This window comes from Polyodon spathula, chromosome 17 (assembly GCF_017654505.1).
Source record: "Polyodon spathula isolate WHYD16114869_AA chromosome 17, ASM1765450v1, whole genome shotgun sequence".
Taxonomy (NCBI): Eukaryota; Metazoa; Chordata; class Actinopteri; order Acipenseriformes; family Polyodontidae; genus Polyodon; species Polyodon spathula.
This window is the reverse complement of record NC_054550.1, coordinates 35188033-35207965: the sequence shown is the minus strand read 5'-3', so window position 1 is coordinate 35207965 and position 19933 is coordinate 35188033. Positions and strand designations below refer to the sequence as shown.

Below are 19933 nucleotides of genomic sequence, written 5' to 3'. Positions count from 1 at the left end.
AAAGCTCATTGTATTTAATGAACCATATATAGTCTAAATCAGTCTGTAACACACATCATTCCTTCATTTTGTTAATGAACAGGGTTGCTCTTCCTAATAAGATGTGCTGAAGGGGCTTTAAAAGCCCATGTGTGTCACTCGTTCAATGGTACATCACTGTGTGTAATCCCTCGTGTACTGGCCTCTGAATCTGCCTAATGCTTTCCACTGCAATTAGACTGTTTGTGTCTCACAGCTAATACAACACGACATGGCTTCAGGAGCACGCTGCCCTTCTGCCAGTGAGCTTGGTGTCTTCACTACGTGGATCCCGACTGAAGTCAGCTCTGTGTGTGTTCAAGCTCATTATAACTCACAGTGCTAGTGTAGACTCCCACTAATAAGTGTGGGCTCAGGATCCCTACAAACAAAAACTGGTGCACACAGGTATGCAATCATCATGGATTCAAATTCAATCAGGACGATCTCCGGGAGGCTAGGAAGGTCACCATGGAGACAGTGCAGGCCAGCCAGGCAGACACACACACACACACACACACAGACAGACACAGCCAGCCAGACGCAGACACAAACAGACAGCTAGACACAGACAGACAGGCACAAACAGATAGACAAAGCCAACCAGACACAGACAGACAGACAGACAGCCAGGCACAGCCAGCCAGCCAGCAGGCACAGACAAATAGACAGACAGACACAGACAGAAAGACAGACCCAGCCAGCCAGCCAGCCAGCCAGTCAGAATCAGTGCACAAGGGTCCACATTTTGAATGAGGATTGTAAAAATGAAATAATGCATTATATGAAAATTAATTTTATCGTTTTAAATTCCAATTAAATATCAACATTGTATCTCATATATATATGAACATATATGGTAGACTTGGTACAGCGATACAGGAGCGGCGCTCGCAAAATCAAGATGTAATTAATGCAATTAACTCACTTTAAAAAAAAAAAAAAAAAAAATTGAAAGACGAGTGTCTTCTATCCTTGTTCTAAGAGTGCCACAGGCAGCGGTCTCTTTAAGAGCCGGCAGTTACGTGTGAAGGCGTCAGGATTTGGGCTATACCCCCTCCTTTCAGAGCTTTTCAAAATCCTCCAGTCAAGCCGGCTGGGTAAAGCAGTAACAACAGACCCGTCTGAGAGAGAGGGAAACCGGGGGAAGCAAGGCAAAGCAGCCGTGACGGGTTTGGGCTCCCAGAAGCGCTTTCTCAGATTCAAAACAGCGGGTCTTCTTTCTGGGAGGAAATCTAACACGGGTCGGCTCACTTTTTCTTGGGAATACTTATATTTTTGCACAAGACATCGGAGGAAGTAAGGATCTTTCAAGTTGCTCGTGTAAGCGCAGTGGTAAGTTTGTGAAACGCGCTGTGTTTTTGTAACTGTTTGATTTTGAAAACACATGTAAGGATGGGCTAGGAGTGTTGATCAGTTTCAGAGTCTGTGAAGTTAGCTGGCTTCACCACAAGACCATCCGATTACAATTACCAATGCAGTGTCGTGTTATCTGCACGGTCTTTGTATTTGATGCACTGGAAATATCGTTGAAAGGACGTGGAAGTAAAATGAGAGATGCTTGCTTATTTCCACTGTTTGGCGCCCGTATTCCCAGAGGAAGGCGTCAATCAAACTACCGTGCATTTAAAAAAGTGATTTGTTTACTGTTGACACATTTTGCAGTGCAGTTGGTGTGGATACTATTTACCTCCTCGGCGTGTCGAAGTGCTAGAATGCACGCCGCTACTTTCACGTGTGTCGTTCTTTACAGAAAGTCGATGCGTGAAATGTTTTCTTTTGGAAGCAGACATTTTGACTTGTTTTGTAGACAGCTGTGTGCTCGCATTGGATTGCTGTGACCGCGATCCTGGCAGACTGCTGTGATAATCGAGGCGTGAATGCAACAGTACTGCTATAACTCGCTTATTAGAGACTAATATTTCATTTCAAACTGAAGTCTTGCGCCCGAGAAACACAAATGCACACGTTGTTGTTGTTGTTTTGCAGCATGTAAGCGTGCTTGTGTATTTGTTTCTTTGAACTCTTCAGTTGTTTTGTCACAGATGCTCTCGAGGCTTTTCAAATGGAAATCCTGCCTGCTGCTGTCGGAGGGGGTTTGGTTAAGTGAAAGAACAGCGAGTGTGTCCAAGCATACAATGCATCTTTAATAGAATCAGAATTCTAGCATTCTAATGAGACCCCGCTGAAACCAGCAAGCGCTTTAATTGCCGCGTTTGCTTATTATTTCACGTGTTATGTAATATGCATTAGATTGTTTTGGCACACCAATCGCAGCTCACGGTAGCCGAAGGCTTATCTACTTTTTAGCAGAATTCTCTCAATTTCCAGTTATAATATTATTGCCAAGCCTTGACTTTTTCTTCTCGATCTAGTCATCTGAATAATTTATTTGGACTCAAGTTATAGCTGTATAAATATGAATTCAACAGGTCCCTTACAGTAAAAGCACTCTCCACAGTGAGTGTAAATGATGCACTGTTTGCTTTGGGCATGTCTCAGTACAGCCCTAGTGCCCAGTGTTGATCTGGTAAGCACCGTGTTTGCATTGTTTGTGAGGAGGTTGGCTGGTGTGGGAGCTGGCGTCGTTGCTAAGCAGGCTGGTGCGTGGAAGAGCCTGTTGATGCAAAGAAGCAGCGCGACGGTACGCGTGGACAGCTTTGCACGGCGTCTCTGAAGCAGCGCGGTCCGGTGCAGGTCCCGGTCACGGTAAAGAGCACCACAGCACAACGGTTGAATTTGTAACGCGTTATTATGATGACGGTTATTAATATTATACGCCCGGAAGCAGAATAGACTGGGCTGCGTGGAATGGGTGAACCGTCGTGCCTGTGAATTTGAACGCACGCATGTAAGTGAAACTCCTGTTGTACCTTATTCTCTGCGTTGAAAGTTAAAAAATCACTTTGTTTTGTTTTTCAATTCTGCACGGCCCATTGGGCTGCAGTACTGCCATTCATATCCGTAGATCTTACGGTGTGATTGTGAACGCGCTTCAACCCAAACAGATTGCACCCCAGATGCTCAGTGATTCGGCTTCACTGTGTTGACGGTATCAGCTGGGACTTGCTTTAGAATCGCTCGTGAAATTGTTGTTGTTGTTGGTCGCTTTATGCAGCATAAAGGACCCAAGCCATTAATATCCGCCCTACAAATACGAGGTGACTAAAACATGTTTAAGTCAGACTAGTAATGCACGCATGATCTTGGGGGGCGGGGGGTCGCATACAGTCACTCGCACAGCACACTCACACAGGGAGACTGGAAGTGTTGCTAAACATAGGTGTAAAAACAGCTGTTAAATCAATACATTGGGTTGGACACTATACTACTAGTGCGGTGTCTCCCAGTCAGATGGATGCCCCCGAGGTCTGCAGTGATCAGGGGCTTCCGGTTTGTGCCTTCAAGTATGGCAGCGATTTGTTTAGCTGTTACCTCTGCAGCAGACTGAATGAAACCGCGTGTCGCCTTGTGTCAGCCCGATTAGCAATTTCACTGAGCACGTTGAACAAAGCCTTCACTGTATTTAACCCTCTTATCTTTGTGTCTGTGAAACAGCGTGCAGACTAATTAGAGGGGAAACTCCCATTAGCACTTCATTTACACGTTGGGGATTTTGTTTTAACATGCTGTGGATTGCGCCTCCGAGCCGCCAGTGTTGGGGACACATTCATTCTTAATGACAGTGTGCAAATAACCATTCACAACTTCACTGTGATCTGTGTGTGTGTGTGTGTCTTGGTTTGTGTTTGTGTCTTGTGTGTGTGTGTGTTTGTGTTTCATGAAGAGTTTACAAGATTAAGTATTGTCATTCAGGCATGTACTGTAAAAGGCCCTTGCACAATTAATCCCCTCTCACGCTATCAGTCCTAAATAATGCGGGACTGCCACGTGTTGAACTCCGATATAATGACAACCACGTGGCTTCAGCGCAGTGTTTTGCCTAAAATCAATATCAAGAATTATAATATCTCGTCATCATCACCGGAATAATCAGAAATGCATGAAATAGCGAATACAAGGTTTCTTTCATGTGGTGTGTGTGCAGTAGTTCAGCAGAGAGAAGCACAGTGTGAGCTCATGTTTGACTGGCAGCCCTGCAGTCATCCAACCCTGCTGCTTCTCCTCTCATTGAAGGGTCCCCTCTGAAGAGCTGCACTGATTGCATCAGCGTGCCCATTGTCTGTGTGAGCAAACCCAGAGTAGCACCTGGAGTCCCCTTTGAAGGTCCATTAACTGCATCATTAGACTGCAGCTGCGTGCGGCTGGACTGCATGTGTATTCTTCAGTTGGCCTGGCTTTGAGTGCCAGACAGGCAAGCGTATCTATTGTGTCCTGTAATGTACTGATGAGGTGCGCCTGCATCACCACGTCTGTTCACAGCGAGAGAGATCCACTTACCGTAGAAGCCAGTGAAAGATAAAGGAGGGATGAGCTGAGCTGTGCTTGCAGCAATCTAACACGTTGCTGCTTTGTCCTAGATCATGAAGAGCTGCAATCTCTTTCTTAACCCTGCGCCCCTGGTTCTGTATCCCTATATACTCCTGGATTTAAAGGGTCCTCCAGGTACAGCCGTAGCTGTTTCAGTGCAGGTTATGTAATTGCCTGGAAGTCTGGACTCTGTCCTGGCTTTGCAAGTGAGAAGCATTGTGCGGCCTGCCCTGACCTCCTCCATTTCCTAGCTGAGCCGTGCTCTGCACTGTACTTGTCTGTTACCTGCTGCAGCATCTGAGGAGGAAATTAAACCCTCTTTGCACATCAATACAATGCTGGAGTGGCACACAGTATGTTAAAGGCTGCTTAGTAATGAAGCGTGGCGTAGTTGTGCCCAGTATGTGAGTGTGATCGTCTGTCATGTTATGGCTAAGGTTGGTGATGCATCTTCCTTATTTTCTATTAATAGACCACTAAAGCATTATGACCTTCTTATCCTTTCCGTTTGCATGCTGTCTAGTGGCTTTGCAGTACTGCAATATGTACTGTGTGTGTGTGTGTGTGTGTGTGTGTATATACACTATATAGAAATGGTTTGAACTGGAATTTTTTTCTGTATTGCTTCTGTGCTAATAAACAAAACCTCTTCACTTGAATAGCTTTTACCAGTACTGTTCTGTGGTGTATTACCTTTCAAGCAGTAACGACTGTAGAAGTGAATGCGATACCTTCCAATTTCTGTAGTTGCATGTCCTGAAAGGAGTGCTAATTGATCCATTTTCTTACCAGCTGTAGCAAGATTCAGTGGCTCCCCTTCTCCTGGAATTTGGAATATGATGATATTTCGAAGACAAAATTGCTGCTACTTCCTGGTACAAAGCCACTTCCTGTGCTGTAGCTTGGTTTTGCTCCAGTCAGACCATGTGACCTGAACACATGAAGTCATTAGATAGCAGGAAGAAACTTTTTTTTTTTTTTTTTTTTTTTTTTTTTTTTTTCTGTATTTTAATTGAAAAACTGAAGGAAGAATAACAGAACCCCCCCCCCCCCCCCCCCCCCCTTATGTGATTGGACACTGTATATTGATCACTAGTGACAGATATTCAGAGTGCCCCCCCCCCGGGGGGGGTGACGGTTAATCAAGTGAAGTGCGGATCGAATAAGGAAAGTGGTCTGATTTTGTTGCCTGTTTTAATTTGTCATGTAAAAGACTACTTCTAACTACAGACTGTTCTTCTTGCTGTCTCTGACTGCTTCCATCACTGTACTGCTTCTTTCACAACGCACGGAAACCCCATTTTACAAGCCAGTCAAACTGTGTGTTTTAATTGCTTGTCCAGCCATCCAAGAAGCCACTGAGCAGGAGGTCCTGTCCGGTAGCGCCTCAGCTTGCCAGTCCTTGGTTCAGCACAGAGCTCTCCACTCAGCAGCCTGTCCTGTGTGTCGCTGTGTTTCAGCTTCCTTCGTTTGGTCAGTGCGAGGGAAGGGAGGCTAGCCCCACTTTGCCAGTGTTCTGTAGATCACTGGCAGGCTCTGGATCACACTTGGGGTACAGGAAAGGATTGTGGATTATGTCACAAACTGACTTTTAACAAATCGTTCCCAGAGACGTGGGAGGATTGGGCGTTGATGCTATTACAGCATGAAGGCATTCCTGTCCCCTCTGGGCAAAACACTGCAGAACAGGAGTACTTTCAATTGGGGATCAGTTTTCACATCTAATAATATAGAATATTTAGGCTCCAAATAGATTCAGATCAATTCATGTTTTATTGAAGCTTGCAAAATAAAATCCATGGTGATCAATAATCTATTCACAGACTGATCACCTGCCGGGTGCCTACTTTCTGAGCGAACGCCTCTATTCTCCCCTGTAACAGAGTTAGTAAATGGAAAATAACTTTCCAACACACAGGTGCAGAGAGGGGTGGAAATGACAGCTGCACAACCCTTACTGGTCAATTAAAAAAACCACCTCACTTTAGTAATTCAGCTTTTAAGATCTAAATATATATTGTAACTTGTATGAAACTTCTAAGTGTACACTGGTGAAGGCATTCGATGAATGGGTGCAGCCTGGGGTGGTGGGTTCAGTAATCTCTCTCTCTCTCTCTCTCTCAGGGTGGTGCTGTGCTATGGGATGGACGGAGCCCAGCTGGATGAGTACGAGGTTCGACTGAAAGAACTCTTCGACGGTTTCGACTGCAGTGGCTTGGGATCCCTGTGCCAGGAGGAGCTCTCGGACCTGTGCCAGGCTCTGCATCTGGAGGAGGTGGCACCGGCACTGCTGAGGGAACTGGTGCAGGAGGGCAGTCCATCGGACAGGGTGAGGGGGGCAGACACACAGGGAGGGCGAGGAGGACCAGCTACTGAACCACAAGTTGGGCAAGGCAGGGCAGGGCAGGGGAGGTTGGGTCTCCACACACACACACACACATATACAGACACACCCTCTGGTTCCTATGGAGGTCTCTCTGGAGACTCTCTTGGCCCAAACAAATAGCTCCAGTTCCCGTAGAGGAGGAGGGTTGTAAATCACTGCAGCAGAGTGGCAGTGCGACACACTCCAGCCAGCTTGCCTGTGTGCCTTGCACTGTGGCAAGGCGTTGTAGCGGAGAGGCGACACTGAACAAGGGAGCAAGCCTCTCTAACAGGACCCACTCTGATACTCAGCACAGGCCAGGGGAGGAAGCAGGATACGTGCGGTGTGATCTTTCACAAGCTGCGGGCCGCTGGCACACAATATCAAATTGCACTGGTCACTGAAACCAACAAGACTGGCAGACGAGTGCTGTGTATAGTCAGAGAGAGCGTGCAGTAGCAGTGTGCAAAGAGGTTTGCATTGCGATTGCTGTGTTTCCCTTACAGCAGTACAGTTGCGCAGTGAAGAGAAGTTCAAGGAGGAAGGGGTGGAGATGTCACTGTGTACCTGTGATCGTCACCCCAGGCATTGAGACCTGATCAGCAGGCCTGTCTGTGACGACCAACCTTGTTATTTGATGACGTGGGGATGGGTTTAATAATGCCGTCGCTCGCTGCAGCTCGAGGTAATCTGCTTTAGGAAGGAGTGCATGTGTTACTCAAGCCCACTACCTTCCACACTGCAGCCCAGCAGTTTCTCTTATCCACTGAACAACCCAGATCCACTCCAGTCCCTTCCACACTGCAGCCCTGAACTGCAGGCTGTAGCTGCTCAATGCTGCCTTGTAATTTGGTGCCTCTCTGTGCTTGCAGTACAGCCTTGTCTGTCAGTTAATAATCGCATGGAGAGGAGATCTGGGGAAACATCTGTTTTCTGGCCCTGGAAAAGAGGTGATTGTGCAGACTTCGTGACAATAGCAGAGTTCTGATATGTCAAAAAAGGGGGGGGGGGGGCTCGCATTCCAACCCAAGGAGTCACAATGTCACGTTTCATACATATGCATGTTTACTTTCAAAGTAAATATACATATATATGATGTCAGACACTGGCAGCTGTTGCTTTATAGCGCAGCTCTCTGCTTTTCATTAAATTAAAAAAAAAAAAACCCTGCTTTCAGCAGAGCAGCCTAGGACACGCCCACTCGACGAGACGGACTTGACTCCTGGGCAGATGCATTGTGGGATTACAGGGTAAAGATCATCTCGCAGTTCTGCTGTTGCCAAGGCTCCCTCACAGGTGCTGTGGTTCAGTGCAGCAGGCTGCTCTGTGTCTCAGAGTCTAAACTCCACAGCTGCTGCTGATGTCATTGAAGGAGAGTGTGAAGGGCTGTCGGTGACTGAGCAACAGCCTGGCAAACAATGAAACCTCCTTAGAGAGGCTTAACTCTTTCTGTTCTCTGCACGAGCAGTAAGAGTTACTCACTGTACACTTTAAAGCAACTATATAAAACCTATATAATAATATCAAAACTATATGATAGTTTTACTCAAGGTCAAAATCATTCTGTTTATTTCTTTACAATTAACAATAATTCAATAAAAACAAGTTTCTTAATTTGAACCCTGGCCCTCCTCCTTGTCTTCCGTTCCAGGTTCATTTTGAACAGTTTAAGGACGCCCTGATCAATGTCTTGTCAACAACGCTAGGAGGGCAGCCGTCGAGTGAAGAGAACAGCCAGGAGCCAGGTGAGAGCGAGAGAGACAGACAGGAGGCACAGACACACCTGCGAATGAAACAGTGAAACAGCAAGAATGCCAGGATACACATACAGGGAGCTTAGCAAACCAATCACACACACACACACACACACACACACACACACACACCCCCCTACATTTATTAGATCCTCGCTTTTAATGTCTCTGGCATGGCCATTAAAATATTATGTTTCTGGGTATTCTGATGTGCTGTATCACACTGGAAAGTACTGGAAAGCAATGCAAATTATAGACAAGAATGAATGTAAAAAACATTCAAATGATCATTATGTTCTGTTGGTCTAGAAACGCTTTGAAAATATTGCCCTGTATCAAATAGACAAGCTTTTGGGTGGTGCCGTCTTCAGCATTTTGATATGCACTTGAAGACAGCAGCTTCCGAAACGTTTCTCTGCTTGACTCCTGTTGTCCTGTGCTGATGGGCGTGTTCTCTGCTGCAGACTCGTCCCAAGCTAACCCCAAGTTCGTGAAGGACGGGAAACGATACGGGCGTCGCTCGCTCCCTGAGTTCGGAGAGTCTATAGAAGGGTTTGCTGAGGTCAGCGAGACAGAGCCGGCCGCCCCAGAAGAGAATCCCCAGAACACCCCCCCTCGGGACGGGTGCAAGGTAACACCTTTTTAGTCTCTTGTCTTGTTTTAAATCTACCGCTGGCTCTTGCCATTGCATCTGCGACACATTGCTTAGGTCGACAATAAAAAACAACGGCTGGGCGAACAATCTGGGGGTGCCATTGAAACGAGGGACTCCTTCTCAAATGGACATGGTTTATATGTGATGTGTCATGTGATCCACTGGCCCTGTGAAGCTCCCTGTGCAGTTATACAGCATGGGAAAGCAGAAGGCTCTCTGTGACATCACAAGGGGTGGGATAGTGGGTGCCCATGTGACCTGCTCACTCCTGCATTGAGCAAGCCTCGAAGACGTTGAAAAAGTCCAAACGTGTGTCATTGAATTTGAGTTTCTTTTATTTCAGCCAGGCCATGGTAAACTGATCTGCACAGCTATGCTTCTCTGGCTATCTTCTGTGTTTAAAGTTTCCCACCACGTGTGCATTCCAGTGCATTCCAGTCCAGCACTGACTTAGTAACTCCAGTTCCTCTTATCTATCACAGTAATGCTGAGAGAGGTTGATATTATTAGCTAATCAGCTTGCACTGAAACTGTGCAATGCTGTTGGGTCTCTGGTTATCATGGAATGGGCTGGTTGCACTGTAGGCTGAATCTGAAAGAATGTTCCAGGGATGAAAACATCATAATGAGCTTGAATGGGGGAGGCTGTTGCAATGCATCCCTGCAAACTTTTTTGAGATGGATTAGGAGTAGCCTGACCACTTGGGAGAGCCACACAACGACAATCATGAAAAGTGCTGATTGGGTTCATCAGCTGAAGGAAAGCATTTTATCTTGGTCAAACCCGAGTCCAATATTGGCACCAAATAAACAACAGTTACTACAAAAATAATTATCTGTGTGTTGAAGATGAAATATTGGAAGTGACCCAGTCGATCGCACAGTTCTGACACGCAGTGTGTAATTTGAGTCAGCTGATTTCGAGTTACTCTGTTTTGAAGATTCCTTTGAGTCCTCCTCGGGAGGTGCTGAAGGTGTGAATGAAAGCGTGCTCTCTGGGCTTGACCTCGGAGTCAGTGAGTCGTTGGTGATTTTAGTTGCCATGGTGGCTTCCTGCCATCACGAAACCAGCTGGTGTTTACCTCCCCACAGCAAACACTGCATCCTGCTAATAAGCATTTACACAATAAATACATTGTGATAGAAAACCAGAAAATTAGAAATAGTAGTAAATCAGGAGACGGGATTTTAAACTCCTGTTAAGAGATGTTTGCTGCTGGAGCAGGACCGGATACCAGTAGCTGTACAGTTATTCATCGTAAGCAAACGACCATTGCCCCATTCTTAAAATCCTCTGCCTTTGATCACAGCCTTGGCTGGGAGCCAGGCGTGTTTTTTGTTAAACTCGTCATGCTCCCCGCTATTGCATCGTCGCAGTGTGTAAGCACACTGTCTGGTGTGTAGGACCCCAGTGTTGACTCGCATCCTGTCTGACTGCTGCAGAATCAAACTGTTTTAGAAGCTTCTCTCAGCCAGGCGGCTGGCTGGCTGGCTGCCTTACAGAGATCAGAACCCAAAGGCTTCCTCAGAAGACACGGTGCCTTTTGTTAACACTGTGGTGTGACCAGCCTTTGTTTGGGGATTACGCTGCACTGAAGAGGGAGCAGGATTGACCATTCCTTTGTCTACCCATTTAGAATTTCAGAACACAGGCCTGCAACTGGTCTGTCCTGGGTTTGGTTAAGACGAGTGCAAAATGTTTTTAAACTGCTTTTACAAACAAAAATAGAAAGTTCACCGCCTCACGTGGTCCACAGAATCGCAGTCCAGGAATGTTCTTTATTTTGTATTTTATAAAAACATCATGCAACACAGGTGAGACATGGGCTGCTTAAAGGGTCATCAACAGGTTGCCTGTGGAGAGGCTGCATTACACTGGCCACTGTTTCAGGACAGAGGAGCTTCCATGCAAGCAGGCTATTGCAGTCGACCAGCTCCTTGTGCTCCGAGGCGTCCGTGACGGCTGGGGGTGGGTGGGGGGCTTTTAGGAGAGTGAGGGGTTAACGCGCGGCCCAGGTGATGTCCAAGACAAACATTCCTTGACAGGCAGTGGAACGCGTCTTGAAATAATTCTTAGTAGCATTCTGCGGAACAATGGGGGGGGAGCGGCGTGCAGCAGATGTGGAGAGTGGGGGGCTCGGCAGCGCGAGGGTGTGAGGGAGGGGGGGGCTGACAGCTCAACAAAGAGCACAATCTGGGGGTCGCAGGGACCTGCATGCCATCTGCTCAGCTGTGCGGCTGAAACGACACGGGTGGGGGGGGGGGGGGGTCGCCTCCAGACGGCTGCCTATATTGAAGTTCTTGCTCGGCTGCCCTCGATTTAGAATTCCGTCAATTTAACACCGCGCCTGTCCTGTATTCATGTGTTTGGGGGCTGGGGATGTCACACAATGGCATTATGATGCACTTCACAGGGGATTCTATTGAGTCCCGTCCCCCTGTCCCCCCCACCGAATGCCACTTTGCTGCTGCTGCTGGACCTTTGACCTGTGTGTGGGCCTTGTGCCGCAACAATGACCCCTCTGTTCTGAGTATTCTAATACCCCCCCCTCTTGGTCAGCTGATTTATAAAGAGTAAAGCTGTGAAGGAAGCTGCTGGGGGCGTGGCCAGCTTGTGACAATCAGAATGTGGGCGGGCCTTGTGATTTTCTTAGTTAACCCTTTTGTGCCTGGCATCCACCAAGCTGGGCACTGAATCAGCTGGTTTAGAAAGCAGTGTAATCTGTAAAAATATATTTTGTGGACAACAAAATGCTATTTAAAAAAAAAACAAAAAAAAAAAAAACAATAAGGTTTAATACCTTGAACTCGGCATCTTGTATTAAAAAGGAACTACAGACAGGGAATCCATCCCACTACTCACAAAACACTGGGTTAGCATTGTTAAAGATCCTCGTTGCCAGTACTGAGGTCCTGGCACACACTCTGTTCAGCTCTGTCTCTCCGGAATACCCAGGGTGTGTTCCGGAACTCCTGGTAAACAAGATTCTAGGGTTAATCCTCGTATCCATGGAAACAGGGCAGATTAACAGTCAGTTTACATTTCTAATCTGGAATCAGAAATATATTGAAAGGAGCCCTGTTGTCCCTGGCTATACAGTACAGTGCAGTGCATTGATTAATACAATCCAAGCTCTCTATACACCTCTTTAGAGAGAGAGGGCCATGCATTCTTTTCAACTTGGCTTGCATTTTAAATATAGGGCGCTGGACCGCACAAAACACTCCTTTTAAGAAATAGTTCAGCGCAATAGAAGATTACAAAGGAAATGTATTGCTGTGCACTGGCTTCTGATTTCATTCCCTGTTACCATAACTATATAATTCACAGTTTTACTAACCAGTGTACCAGGGACCACAATACTATACAGTCCTTTTGAGAGTGCAGGGGTGGCAGCAAGGCTCCTGTTGCAGAGCAGTGTCACCCATTCCAGGTTTTACTACGAGCTTGATTAGCCACAGTGTAGGGGTAACAAGCACAGGTGTGTCTTATTAAATTTGTAGTGAAACCAGGACTGGATCAAACTGTTATGGAAGGGGAGTCTTATTTCCATCCCTGCTGTCCTGTAGGATGATTTTTGAAAGGGCTTTGTTGAAAGGATCTCTCTTGTGCAGCTGCGGACTGTGTGTCAATTTCATTTGCTTATTGAACCGCAAAAAACTTGCATTGATACCAGCTATAAATCCGTCTGCTGTTTCTCTCCACAGCAGTGGAAGACATCCACGCAGCACAGTGAGGAGTATGAGGCTGAAGGTAAGAATGCTGTCCTAGCGCATTGGTTTCAGAGCACAGCTCCTCGCTTCCAAGGGATTCATGGTTCGGACTATCTGCGCTGGCATCACTTATTCCCTATAGACTGGCTCGGCAAGTGATGGTCTCTAGATAACTCCCAGAACTCTTTTGCTTGCTGTTCATTTGTGGGCTGCTTGCCAATGAAGGATGCTGTGTCAATGAAATTGGATTGGTGTGGTGTAGTCTTGTGATTCAGAGTCTTACCAAGTGCTTCACTCTCGTGAAACTGCAGGCAACTTTCCCATTGGGACAAGTTCAAGTAACAGCATCTCATCAATTCATGTTCAACAAATTTAAAATTGCTTCAGTAAACTGCATAGTAAGCTGCCCTACAGTTGTGTTGTGCATCATGGCCAGTGATGGGAGATACAGCATGCCCTGGCTGTGGTAGAGGAACCTGTGTGTTTCCATACAGTGATCTCTTTCTTTCTTTCTTTCTTTCTTTCTTTCTTTCTTTCTTTCTTTCTTTCTTTCTTTCTTTCTCTCTGTCTCTCTCTAGGTCAGCTGCGGTTCTGGAACCCCGATGACCCTGGCACGCCCCGCAGTGTGCAGCCCCCCTCCCTGGACTGGCTGGAGGAGCGGCTGGGGGCTGTCTGTGAAGAGCTGGGGGTGTCTCGTCAGGGCTATGCAAGCTGCAGGCAGCTGGTCTCAATGTGCGAGCAGCTGGGACTGGAGGTGAGGCGCGCTCCCTCTGATAATACCCAGACAAACATGTTGCATTATTGTATATATTGTAACTGTTTGTATATATTTATTTATTTACAGATAATTCCTTAATTTTGCTTATTAATGTTGGACGTATTAGGATCCTGAACCATTACCAACTTCTAATTCAAGAATTTAGTTCTTAATGGTTTGCATTAGCTCAGTACTGCTATCTAGTGGGCAAACGCAGTGTCTCATTCTCCAAGTGCTGTGCATTCCTCTTGGTTTGAGTTGCAGGGGCTGGACGATGTTTTTATGAATCTGGACCCTGACGGGATGATGAGTGTCCAGGACTTCATTTCTGGGGTTCTGAGGAACGGAAAGCACCCCACCCCGTCCGCCTCCACCCCCTACCGGCAGCTCAAGAGACACCTCTCCACACAGGTACACCCCTAGCCCCCTTCTGCACTAGGCAGCTCAGGAGGCACAATCTCCTCCTGACCACAGCTCTAACCGCAACCCTAAACCCTCCAAACCCCAGCCTAGCCCTCTTACCCCCCCCTCGTTGTGTTTTCTCAGCCGTTTGACGAGAGTGGCAGGCGCACGGCCACGCCCTCGGCGATGACCAGCACCATAGCTCTGCGGCTCTTCTCGGGGCTGGACGACGGCACGGGCTACACCAACGCTGAGCGGCTGCTGGACGCCTGGCAGGAAGAGGGTATCGACAACTGCCATGAGATACTGCAGGTACAGGGCTGGGAGTAGGGGAACGGGGCTCCCACTGTGGAGCAGCTTGATCCGCTCCAGCTTTCATTTGGAGCTCTGTTAGCCAGCGTGTAGAGTCATTCAGACCTCTCTGCAATAGTATTATTTTCTGATTGGCGTGTGATTAGAAAGATGGCAATATGTGTGTGTGTGTGTGTGTGTGTGAATAGGTAAGCAATCTGTCCCAGGCTCTATCTTCCCCTGTCTTTGGGCATTCCCCTCTCTCTGTGTTTCAGGCCTGTTTGCGTGGCTGTGAAGTTGTTGTTTTGTGCTTGAGCCGCGCTGTCTCTCTCTGTGCTGCAGGCTCTGGATTTCAGTCTGGACAGGAAGGTGAATCTCAGTGAGCTGACGATCGCACTGGAGAACGAGCTCCAAATCACCAAGAATGGGATTCACCAGGCAGTGCTGGCCAGCTTCAAGAGTGAGATCCGCCACCTGCTGTGAGTGCCAGGGCTGACGCTGCCTGTTACACACACTCTGCACGCTGCACTCTTACACACACACACTCTGCACACACACGCTCTGCACACTACACTCCCTTGCGTGCACATTGCACTGTGTTACACCCACATACACAAATACCAGACAAGCTAACAGTTTGCAGAAACAATTATGCACCGGTTAAAGCGAACAACGAAACCATTAGAAATACAGGGCATGGCAGTGCATGCGACAGAAGAGATTTATTTGTGAATGAATACTTTGCATTGAGTTTTAAGTGGTGATGTTTTTACATGTGGTGCTATAGGGGGCCACTGAGCCAAACAGAGGTGCAGCACACCCTGATATAAACAGTGTCTCACATTTGTCTCTAATCCATCCGTCCGTCCATCTGCCAGGGAGCGAGTGGACCACGAGATGAGGGAAAAGGGGAAGCTGCGCTCCGACCTGGACAAGGCTGACCGGCTCAAGACACAGATGGCCGCTGAGATGGACGAACACCACTCCGCCATCGAGCGTCTCGGCAACAGCAACCTCAGGTATCCAGGAGCACCAGCTCCACCCTTTCCTCTTGTTCTGTCCTCTACTCGATCATACTGCCTCCTTCTCTTCCCCTTCTCTATCGCGGTCTCCTATTCATTCTTCCCTTTCCTCTCCCTCTCCTCCTATGCTCTGTCCTGCCTTCCTGATGTAATGAAACTGTCCCTGCTGCAGGAAGCTGGAGCAGGAGTATCGGGACAGGCTGGCCGCAGTGAAAGCCGAGCTGACGAGAGAGAGGGACCAGATCCAGCAGCAAGCCAGCAAGCAGAGGTCTGAGCTGGAGAGGGAGGTGGAGAAGGTGAAGGAGGAGGAGCTGTATCTGCGAGATCGCCTCTCACTCGCACACAAGGTAACACAGTCCTGCCACCACAAATACACACCGCGGAGACCTGGAGCCACCGCTCTGCACACAAATACACACCGCGGAGACCTGGAGCCACCGCTCTGCACACAAATACACACCGCGGAGACCTGGAGCCACCGCTCTGCACACAAATACACACCGCGGAGACCTGGAGCCACCGCTCTGCACACAAATACACACCGCGGAGACCTGGAGCCTCCGCTCTGTACGCAAATACACACCGCGGAGACCTGGAGCCAGCGCTCTGCACACAAATACACACCGCGGAGACCTGGAGCCACCGCTCTGCACCCAAATACACACCGCGGAGACCTGGAGCCACCGCTCTGCACACAAATACACACCGCGGAGACCTGGAGCCTCCGCTCTGCACTGCAAATACACACCGCGGAGACCTGGAGCCTCCGCTCTGCACTGAAAATACACACCGCGGAGACCTGGAGCCACTGCTCTGCACACAAATACACACCGCGGAGACCTGGAGCCAGCGCTTTGCACTGCAAATACACACCGCGGAGACCTGGAGCCAGCGCTCTGCACACAAATACACACCGCGGAGACCTGGAGCCACCGCTCTGCACACAAATACACACCGCGGAGACCTGGAGCCACCGCTCTGCACACAAATACACACCGCGGAGACCTGGAGCCAGCGCTCTGCACACAAATACACACCGCGGAGACCTGGAGCCACCGCTCTGCACACAAATACACACCGCGGAGACCTGGAGCCAGCGCTCTGCACACAAATACACACCGCGGAGACCTGGAGCCACCGCTCTGCACTGCAAATACACACCGCGGAGACCTGGAGCCACCGCTCTGCACACAAATACACACCGCGGAGACCTGGAGCCAGCGCTCTGCACTGCAAATACACACCGCGGAGACCTGGAGCCAGCGCTCTGCACACAAATACACACCGCGGAGACCTGGAGCCAGCGCTCTGCACACAAATACACACCGCGGAGACCTGGAGCCACCGCTCTGCACACAAATACACACCGCGGAGACCTGGAGCCACCGCTCTGCACACAAATACACACCGCGGGGACGTGGAGCCACCGCTCTGTACACAAATACACACCGCGGAGACCTGGAGCCACCGCTCTGTACACAAATACACACCGCGGAGACCTGGAGCCACCGCTCTGCACACAAATACACACTGCGGGGACCTGGAGCCACCGCTCTGTACCCAAATACACACCGCGGAGACCTGGAGCCACCGCTCTGTACACAAATACACACCGCGGAGACCTGGAGCCACCGCTCTGTACACAAATACACACCGCGGAGACCTGGCGCCACCGCTCTGCACACAAATACACACCGCCTAGGGTATACCATCTGCAATCTTTTTATAAACTCAAGTGATAGAAGGTATAGTATGCATATATAGTATACAAATCTGTGAGACCAGCCTTTCAGACTCCCAAACATTACACAGCACTCCAGTCTTAGAAGGGTTTGCATGGATTGTGCTCTACCTTGGTGTTAACCTGTGCTCGTAGAAGACCTGGATTGAGAGCTCTCCACGAGTATGATGGCATTGCTTACTGCCTCCAAACTGATCTCTAAACTAAACTCTCGCTTTCTCTCAGGAGAACATGCGTCTGGAGGCAGAGCTGCTGGAGATCACAGAGAAGCTGGTGGAAAGTGAGAACCTGGCCAACAAGCTGCAGAGCAACCTGGATAACATCCTCAAAGAGAAGGTATAGCACAGTGTGACGCACAAGGAGAGTCTCTATAGCTACCATTCTGCTGTACCTGTCTCTCCGTGAATAAGCATATAATCAGAAAGCTATTCTTTGCAGTCTGTGTCTCTGCACATTGCTGTGTTTGCCCCAGTGCATTCTCACATGGTGTGTGTGTTTGTTGCTCCTCAGTTTGGTGATCTGGACCCAGGCAGCGCAGAGTTCTTCTTGCAGGAGGAGCGATTCAAACGCATGCGGAGCGAGTGTGAGCAGCAGTGCAGGGTAAGCATTGCATCTCGTCAGCGTCCTGCGACATGAGCATCGATTCACAGTGAATTGAATTGCAGCACACCCTCCTGACCTCCCTCTGTCTCTATGTCTCTGTCTCTGTCTGTGTGTGTGTCTCCCTCTATCTCTCTCTCTCTGTCTCTCTGTCTCTCCAGGAGCTGCAGGACCGTATTGACGAGCTGCAGGCTGAGTTGGAGGAGTACTCCGCGCTGGGCAGGACATCCCGCCCCTCCCTCGGACTGTCCCTGACCGAGGAGTTTGACAGCAAGAGCGGCGTTGGTGTGGAGTCAGACCCAGGTAAGCACCGGCTCGCCCCGCTCGGTACTGAAATCACGCTGTCCCTGCCGGGAGCATCCGAGACACCACTCGGCACCAGATCACTCAGCCTTCATGTGCAGAACTCAAATCCAATTCATTAGTGTTTCATCTAGCCTTTGTATCAATAAATATTACATACATACATGCATGCATAAGGGTGGAAATAAGAATGCAGAGCAGTTCGATCCATTCCTGGTTTTACGAGGACTTTAATAACACGCACCAGAGCTTGTTACCTATACAATCTGATAGTTAAACCTGGAATGGGTAAAACTGCTATGCAATAGGAGTCTTATTTCCATCACCATACATACATACGTACATACATGCGTGAGTTTTAAAATCTGTATCATGTTGATTTACTTATTTATTCTATTTCACCTGAATTGAATCAAATTTTGCATGGAGATGAAGTCCTAGAACATGCCTGTCCATGTTGATCACCTAGTGCAGGAGAGAAGCATATCTGTATATTCTGCAGAGAGTGTTCTCTGTGTGTTGCTCACAGTCGCTGTCTGTTTTCCCCAGGTCTGGGTTTGGAGGAGGGTCATCCCTTCAACATGAGCCTGGAGGCGGAGATGCTGGTGGAGCAGCTGAAAGATCAGCACCAGCAGGACTTGGCGAGCGTGAGAGCCGGGCTGCAGAGCAAGGTGAGCGATCAGGGGTGGCAGCGAGCTCCGGGGGTACAGAGGCAGCTGGAGCATAATTGGACATTGTCAATCGGGGTGAAAAATGGGGGTCAAATAAATTAAGCAAAAAAATATACCCTTAGTGGTACCTTTTCAAACCATCTTGTTAAGAACTCTTATCAGAAGCAAGCTCGGTTGAAAATGTACATCATGTATGGAAATGAGACTCCGTATCTGAGCTTATTACATATACACAGTGGCTAATCAAGCTGGTAGTAAAACCCAGAAATGGTTGAAGCTGCTATGCAGTAGGAGTCTTATTTCCACCCTGTATATCCGTGAATAACTCTGTCAAACAACGATCAAAGAAGATATAGCAATGGAGAATTAAAAGGCACAAATGTATTTAGCAGTCTTTGCTGTTTTTGATCGCCGTTGCCTAGCTGCTGTAGTATTAAAGTATGGTGAAAGTGTTTCGTGTGGTTTGCTGTGTTGCAGGTTAGTGAGTATGAGCAGCAGGTGGAGGAGCTGAAAGCCGGCCATGCTCAGGAGCAGAGGGAGCTGGAGCAGCGGTGTCGGGAGGAGGTGGACCGGGTCCAGAACCACATGCACGAGCTGCAGAGCCAGCTGGAAACCCTGGAGAAAGAGCGCGAGAGAGCGGAGCAGCTTCACATCGAGGAGAGGACGGAACTGGAGCGGCGGCAAGGGGAGGAGAAGAGCCAGGCCCAGGCCAGGGCCTCCGAGCTGCAGGTCAGAGTGGAAGCTCTGGAGAGCGAGCTTGAGCGAGGAGAGGAGGAGAGACGGCAGCTGGAGAGACGGCACGCGGAGGAGCGAGTCTGGCTGGAGGAGCGCGGTGAGAAGACCCTGCAGGAACGAGTGCAGGAGGAGCGCAAGAGGAAGCGGGCGGAGCTGGAGGAACGAGAGGAGGAGCTTGCGGAGGAGTTCAAGCAGGAGCGAGGCTCGCTGGAGAAGAGGCACCTGGAGACCCTGGAGGAACTGACTCTGAAACACAGCGAGGAGAGACAGAGGCTGACCTGCCGGCTGCAGAGCCTTGAGCAGGAGATCCTGGAGGAGAGGTGAGAGGACCCTGAGAACGGGTCTCCCTTTCAGTGGTATAGTCCTGGTCTGCAGTAGCTCAGTATGAGGTAACACAAGGTGTATAGATGGGTGATGACAAGAGATCAGTATCCTCTCTGAGCTGTGCTGTTGTGAGGAAACTGCATTATTATT

At 48.7% G+C, this 19933-nt stretch overlaps 1 protein-coding gene across 4 annotated transcripts in view; it reads left to right on the top strand.

Moving 5' to 3' along the window:
- Window positions 1–785: 785 nt before the first annotated feature.
- The window catches only part of LOC121329818 (ninein-like), a 33904-nt gene continuing 14756 nt past the window's right edge, over window positions 786–19933 (top strand). For 2 of the 4 annotated variants that reach the window (XM_041275690.1, XM_041275689.1), the window contains exons 1-16: window positions 787–1353; window positions 6574–6778; window positions 8466–8559; window positions 9033–9199; window positions 12932–12977; window positions 13516–13691; window positions 13959–14105; window positions 14241–14408; window positions 14730–14866; window positions 15266–15406; window positions 15582–15756; window positions 17376–17486; window positions 17661–17750; window positions 17912–18053; window positions 18603–18724; window positions 19202–19779. In XM_041275690.1, the coding sequence (XP_041131624.1) occupies window positions 6593–6778; window positions 8466–8559; window positions 9033–9199; window positions 12932–12977; window positions 13516–13691; window positions 13959–14105; window positions 14241–14408; window positions 14730–14866; window positions 15266–15406; window positions 15582–15756; window positions 17376–17486; window positions 17661–17750; window positions 17912–18053; window positions 18603–18724; window positions 19202–19779 (2480 nt within the window). In that variant the 5' untranslated portion in view covers window positions 787–1353; window positions 6574–6592. Of the gene's footprint in view, window positions 1354–6573; window positions 6779–8465; window positions 8560–9032; window positions 9200–12931; window positions 12978–13515; window positions 13692–13958; window positions 14106–14240; window positions 14409–14729; window positions 14867–15265; window positions 15407–15581; window positions 15757–17375; window positions 17487–17660; window positions 17751–17911; window positions 18054–18602; window positions 18725–19201; window positions 19780–19933 lie in introns of all 4 variants that reach the window. The other 2 variants (XM_041275691.1, XM_041275692.1) reach the window with 2 other exon arrangements.